The 7,407-nt window shown below is 39.3% G+C and overlaps 1 protein-coding gene across 4 annotated transcripts in view; it reads left to right on the forward strand.

Moving 5' to 3' along the window:
* slc39a6 (solute carrier family 39 member 6) overlaps nt 1-7,407 on the forward strand; it is a 28,089-nt gene extending 20,682 nt beyond the window's left edge. For all 4 annotated transcript variants that reach the window (XM_033650722.2, XM_078173451.1, XM_033650721.2 and 1 more), the window contains one exon: nt 19-7,407. In XM_033650722.2, coding sequence (XP_033506613.1) covers nt 19-171 — 153 coding nt within the window. In that variant the 3' untranslated portion in view covers nt 172-7,407. The remainder of the gene's footprint in view (nt 1-18) is intronic.

The following is a 7,407-nucleotide window of genomic DNA, read 5'->3' on the forward strand; positions in this document are numbered from 1 at the left end:
GTGTCGTTTCCTCTCCAGGTGCCTGAGATGTTACACAATGACGCCGGGGACCACGGCTTCAGCCACTGCGGCTTCTTCCTGCTCCAGAACGCCGGCATCCTGCTGGGCTTCTGCATAATGCTGCTGATCGCCATTTTCGAGCACAAAATCCAGCTGGACCTGGGGTACTGAAGGAGAGGTGTTTCATCCAGAGCTCCATGTGCGTTTCAGTGTCTGTCAGAAATGTAGTGTGTTTTTTATTTGTTGCTCCAGATGGTCCAGTCACATTGATTTAGTTAGTATTTTTACATGGTGTAGGAAGACGCATCAGTTGAAACACAGACACCGAATGTAATCCAGGAAGTTGCCATGCTGACAGCGCTCTCTGATGTTGTAGCTGACGGAAACAGAAGCTAAACGTTCATGAGCTGCTGAGATTCAAATATCTGCTGCTCAAACTAGTGTTTTTTTAATTTTTCACTTTCTGTTAACGCTGTTAAAAACATGCAGCAATTTTTTCAGATGGCGACAAACTCGTGACCCCCAAGTGGAAGAAAACAAGAGTGCACAAAAACAAAAATAGATCAAAGTTAAAGTCCCCTGTCCTAACTGCTCTTACCACTACAAAAAGACATGAAAGCAGCATGACCTCCCCCCGAACTCCTCTGCCGTCATATTTAATGTTGTTTTTTATACGCCTTATTTTTTTTTTCTATCTGATGTGTTGGAAGTGTTTCTGCTGCTGAGTCAAACCAGATCAGTATTCCAGAACATACTCAAAGTGCCGTAACAGCCCCACTGTCGGTACAACACTGTACTGGGTCTTAAGATGTTCTTTCCATTCAAAATCATTTTACAGTATAAATTGATCCATTAATTGATTGGTAGGAACAACGGACATTATTTGTTGCTTTTCAACATTTTTCGGACCAAAACTCAAGCTGAACATGTTTGAAGATATTCAGAAAGAAAACCACAAAATATTCAAATTTGAGAATCTGGAGGCAGCACACTTTCTGCATTTTTGCTAAGAGAAATTAATATCAATATTCTGTTGATGGGTTAATGGTTTCAGCTCTAATTGTGACCAGTTTTCAGGGTCAATTAAGCCCCTCCAGGATTTAGTGGGCTGTTTTTGGGATTGTTGCGACCTGAAATGTCTGATTTCACGGCAGCTTTTCTAAAAAACTGCAAGTTATGTTGCAATGTTTAAAGGAGTTTTTTTTTGTCACAGATTCAGAGCTTATTGTTATGAGCATTAAGTGTTTGACATTGAATTAGAATTTATTTGTGATCACCATCAGCCATCAGCTGTTAATGCCGTGCAACGCAGCGGTGAATGACTGTCCCTGTGAGAGACTCTCCTTCTGCTCTCTGCCCAGTTAGCACATTAACACAACACAACATGATCTCGTCCCTACTCGTCATATTTTGCTGCTTGGGCTGAAGCCCCACAGCAACAGTTAACATCCGACACCGAGCCATTCATCTTACACCAACACCATGACCAAAACAACCTGTTAAATTCTGTTCGTTAACGTTAGCTTTGTGATGCTAACAGTTAGCCCTGTCACTGTGTGTGTGACTCCAGGCACAGAGCTCCGGCCCATCAGCAGCAGTCTCATGATAAACAGAGAGAGAGGGGCTGAGTGAATCCATGTCCAAGTTACCATAAAAGGCAACACACACCGACCCTGTCACCTGACGCCCAAATAAGACAACAGACAGATAAAGTAAACAATATCACCAGCGTGGACTGTGGCAGCACATGTAATAAAAATGTTGCTTTTTTGGAGCATTAGAAATTTGATGATGGCGTAACTCGATGTGGAGTTTTGACGACCATGATGTGTTTTGATGTGCAGCTGCTGTTGTTTGCTCTCAACACTCTGGTGTTGCCATATAAACCTGCAGGACTGCTGACCCCATCAGAGAGCGCTGGCGGTCAGCTGATCAGCAGGTGAACTTGGTAGTTTGGAAGTCCCGACACTGCAGCAGAGATTACTCCTTTGGGAAATTTTTCCCTCATCAGACAATCTGATCAAATCTTGCAGAATGAACTCACTGTGAGTAATCAGAGCATTTTCAGTGGGAAGTTTGGATAAATCAGCAGGAAATCCGTCCATTAAATGAACCTGAGTTCAGCCTGATGAAGGAAACGGTGTCGTAGACCTCGTTAGTTGGAAGTTAACACTCACTGTTGCTGTTTCACTTTGAAAGTTCGGTCACGGTTCATTTTCTGATTGTCAAACAGCTCCTTGAAAGATTAAGTTCTGGATGAAAGTATAAACATGACTAAATTGTGGGGCCGACCCCTCGGTCGACTGAGTTTGCTTCAAGTGGAACAGTTGTTAGAGTGCTGTGCAGTGTAAATCTGGGGATGTTTTGATCCAAGATATTGCTGCAGATTAATGCTCTTGACTTTCACGCTTCTCTTGGGTACAGACCGCTACGGACGTGATACAACGGCACAGATCTTTTCTCTTCTGATTACAAGCAGTGAATTTACAGCTCACAGATACTTAATACGACACAGTCTCTGGCTTTTGTTTGATAGCTAGTGTCAAAAAATGTTGTTGCATATTTCCGATCTGTCGGTGGCACAGTTAACCTGTTTACTATAATACATGAATGCCTCTGTCACACTGAACGTCCCGCTGAGCCCCGTTCAAATTTTAAAAACCTCGAATATTTGTACTAAACAGCCGAATCTGATTCAACTTACGTAACTCTCGAGTTGGGTACAGCCCTACTAAAATGAAACAGAAAAAGGACCACACCTGAGTTAAGCTGAAATGAGGCCTTAGACTGGAAATGGATATTAATGATCAAGAAAATCCAAAATTGTGCTGAACTTGTTTTCGCTGTCAAACTTTGCCTGTTACAACACGTTATCTGCTTTGAACAAACATTTGTAAGTCTGCTGTTCGTTTAGGAAACACACTTAGACCAAGATTTGTTTTCACTAATGTGATGAGCAGGACGAGAACAAGATGGAAGCAAATCTTGCGTACGTTCTCAGAGTGGTGTTTTCTTGTGAGAAGATGAAAAAATCAGTTTGGAGAGTGATGGTGCAAAGTCGTATTAATCTGGAGCCTTGAATTTTCCCCCTAAACATGAAAGTCTCCTGTGAAGCTTTTCTATTTGGGATCGTATCGCAGTGTTCGCCAATGTTTGGATTTAGACGATTGGGAAAAAAAAAAACAAACTGAACCTAAATGAGTTAAAATTTCCTTTTTATGAGGGATGTTTGAACTGAACTGAATCCTGGCACTTCTGATCTGCACACGTGGAGCTGAACAAGATCTACATTCCTGTTGGCTATCCTGTTACCCTAGATTTGTTTTTTTTGTTAGTTTTTTTTTTCTTTCTTTTTATAAAAATATTGCAACTGCACTTATTTTAACGTTCACATTTTTTGGCCCCTCTTCGTCAGTGGCTCGTTCAGCTCCAAGCAGCAGATAGAACATATGCAGATGTTTTATTCTGTTGAAGTGGTGATGATCAGTTTATCTCTCCAAATTAGTCCAACTCTGTGTCAGGAGAGACTGTCTGAAAACGTGTGCCGTTATCACTCCACCCTCCGACAAGCAAATGTGGCCCTAACCTGGCCCTCGAGAGCAACATTTTTGCCCTTATTCTGAAAAAGACAATATTTCTAAGCTGTTTACATGATGAAAATAAATTATCTTATAGTTTACACGCAGCTGTGTATACTCTGATTAACGTGCCCTAACATGATGTTTATAATGGCAAAATATGGAAAAGTGGAGCGGCTTCTTTCATCCAAATAGGAGTCTCCTGCCGGTGGTATACGTGTTGGACCGTGTGAACTCAGCCTCCCTCTTTTATTCATTTAACCATCTTCTGGAAAAGGTTAGCATTGTGATATTTGTGTACAAGTCCTTCATAATTCCAACCAGAAACGTGGGCTTATCCTTGGGGCAGGGATCGCTACCCAAGCCCTGCGAACTGTTGGCAAGTTGGTCTCTGTACAATGTATCCATGACAACGCACAGAGCTGACTGTAAACAGACAAAAGGCAGTGTGTCACAAACTGCTGTAAAAACCCCAAATGAGAAACATATTCCGAATGTGCTGTATAGATGTCCAAGGAATGCTCCTAAAATCTGAATAATGCCGGCATATTTAACGTCTTAGAAAATGGTACATTCGGAGAAAGGCCTAATTTGGAATAACTTAACTTTATATGCTGTTTACACAAAGAGCTGCCAACGAATAATCAGTTGGTTGCCAACTATTAACTGAGTTGCCAATTAATTTGATGATCAATGAATCCGTTTGAGCAATTTTTCAAGAAAATGAAAGCCAAAATTCTCAGATTCCAGTTTCGTAAATATGAATATTTTCTGGTTCCTTTCCTCCTCTGTGACACTAAACTGAATCTCTCTGGGTTGGGGACAAAATGAGACATCTGACATCAGCTGATTTTCCACCATTTTCTGACATTTTACGGACCACACAAAAAATCCATTAATGGAGAAAATAGATTAATCTACAGGGAGAATAATCTTGAGCTGCAGCACCATTTACATGACCCAAATCAAATTCAGAATATTGGTATATTTGTAATGTAAGGGAAATATTAGTGTGCATGACAACATCATAACTGACCATGACCTTTGACTTCTCTGTGAAATGTGTACAAGTCTGTCAGAGAAAGGCCAAATATAGTGTTTTCATCTGTCCAGTGAAGAGCTGAGAAACTGAAAGCAAACTCTGGCAACAAAAAGGTGAAACTCAGCAGGTACTGTAGACTACAGGCTGTAGTGTTAGTTTTTGTTTAGTTTTTAATTTATGTTTAATTTTATCGTTACAGTAGAAGAGTTAACGTGGCAGCTCAACACTGACCGTGTTCAGAGAAACTAAGACTTTAAAGTCACTGTCAGTCTTTGTTACAGTATTTCTCTTTTTCAGTTTGAATGTGGACTTTGTAATTACCACAGGAGAACTACACTTTAGTCAAACTACAGATCATCTAACGTGAGCTCAGCTTGAATGGTTTCCTGTATTATTATTTTTTATTTGTTTACAGTTTGTTTAATAGAACATTTTTGCTGTTTATGTTAAATGACAATGTTCCCTCACAGGTCATGATTTTCTGGCCTAAAAAATTGTGTTTAAAAAATAATAATAGAAAAAGTAAGTTGAGTCCAGACACGAACCTCAATGTGTACATCACATGTACAATATTATACTATATGTAGATATTTATGTACAATACGGTACAAGTATGTGTCTGATTTGTTTCAGTTGTGGACTTTGTAGTTTCACTCGCTGTGCTGTTTGTTGTGAACAATGTGAGTCTCTGTTACGTTGTATTCAACACAAACCAAAAGAATCTCATTCAGAGGAAAAGTTACAGTGTGGAGAACACATAGGAGTCTGAAAGTAGAGGATGTCATTTCATGTTTTTGTCGGAAACAAAATGTCAAGTGTTTGAAATGAATCTGTTTTTGGAGGAACTACAGCAGGTGGATTAAATCATACAGACGGCTCACGATACAATCACACAGTAAATACACACAAAATGTTTCATGATCTGAATTCATGATCTTTTTTATTGAAAACGTTTTATTGAGTTTCTGATTTGACTCAGGTCATTTTTGAGGTTAATATTTGTGGTTGTGTCAAAGTTAAATCCATTCAAAACTGATGTTACGAGAAAAAGAGCTGTGAGTTTCTAACTTTGAGAACAAACTGTTTCAGATCAGATTGAATTTCAGTAAAATTTAATCAAAATAAAACACATCACACAAACGTTGAAAATGAGGCGTGATAAATAAGATGTTTACTGCCATGTTGCAACCAGTAGGGTTTCTTTTTCTCCTATTTTCCCCCAATAGTTCTCACAGCATATATTAATTCTACTCAATAGATGAGCAATTTTACGATAAAAACGATGAAAGCAAAAAAAAAAAGAAGTCTGTACAAATGCTCAAAGATTTTTACGTTTTCTTTTTCATCGCGTTTCCTTATTTAATCATGCTTCACAGGGGGTCGTACTTCGGCCCGTTTGCGCTCCCAACTCGTTAAATATCCCCGCTTTGTCAGTGATGTTGGTGTCAGACACAGAGGCACCTTTGGCGGCGGTATGAGACACGCCAGACAGCGGTAGTTTGTGTGAATATCAAGCTGTGTCAGTGATAGTGTGTAGCTATTGAAAATGGGTCTCTCCTTTTTTTTTTCTTTTTTCAAATTTGGCACAAATGTTCACTTGGACTTAACAAAAAACTGATTGGATTTGTTGGTCAAAGGTCACCGTGACTTTGTATCCATCTCATTCTTGTGAACGTGATATCTCAAGAAGGCCTTGAGGAAATTCTTCAAATTTGGCACAAACGTTCACTTGGAATCAACAATAAACTGATTAGAATTTGGTTGTCAAAGGTCAAGGTCACTGTGATCTCACAAAACGTGTCTTAGGCCATAACTCAAGAATTGATATGCTCATGATGACAAAACAGGAAAAAATGACGTGATTAGATTTTACATCCAAGAGGTCAGAGGTCAACCTCATTGTTATATCATCATATTTTGCAAAAACACTTTACTGGCCATTATTCAACGTCACGAGCAGGAAGTGTACGTTTCCTGTAAAAATGGAAGTCTGTTTTGAAAAGAATTCAACTAACGAGTGTAAATGGACATGCTGTCCCAGAACGTCCAAAGCAGACGCAGGAGGGTACCTAGCGCGTCATATTTCCAGTCCACTGACAAAGCGGCGGTATTTGACTTGTTGGGATGAGAGCCTGTTGTGTATTTATCACAAGAACATCTAAACAACTGCCTCTTGTATGAGTTCATGAGGTGACATTGGTTGATGTTCATAAAAACATTGAAGTTAATAGCAGTTGAACACCTTTGTCGTCTGTTATGTTAAAATTGCAGGAAAAAACTCTCCATGTTTAAAAAGAGTTTTTTTGTTATTGTCACAGTGTGGCAACAGTTGTTTGTTTCATGAGTCTAATTGTTTGAATGTCAAGAACATATTTTGTACATAACTCCTCTTTTTTGAAAATTCAACCAGAGCTCCAGTCACAATTTTAATTTTGTAATGTCACATTTCTTGCACGACTGTTACATTTTCTTACGATACAAAATGTGTTTATACTTTGCCAACAGAGTAAATCTGTCACTACTAAAACTCTCTCTACTCAAAATCATTATTTGACACAATTACTGTAACTTTATGTGGCCTCAAAAATGACCACTGAGTCCAGTCAACACCTGGAAGTCTCAATAAATGAGAGGTTTATCAATCTGATGTTTTGCCGTTTTAACAGTGTTCCTGTTATTTTGTCCACCTCTGTATTGAATCACTGACTGCAGTGACCTTCAGGCAGCTGTGATGTTGACTCACTGTGACATTCCTGAACACAAATAAACTCCGTCACCTTCACACAA

This window comes from Epinephelus lanceolatus, chromosome 12 (assembly GCF_041903045.1).
Source record: "Epinephelus lanceolatus isolate andai-2023 chromosome 12, ASM4190304v1, whole genome shotgun sequence".
Classification (NCBI taxonomy): domain Eukaryota; kingdom Metazoa; phylum Chordata; class Actinopteri; order Perciformes; family Serranidae; genus Epinephelus; species Epinephelus lanceolatus.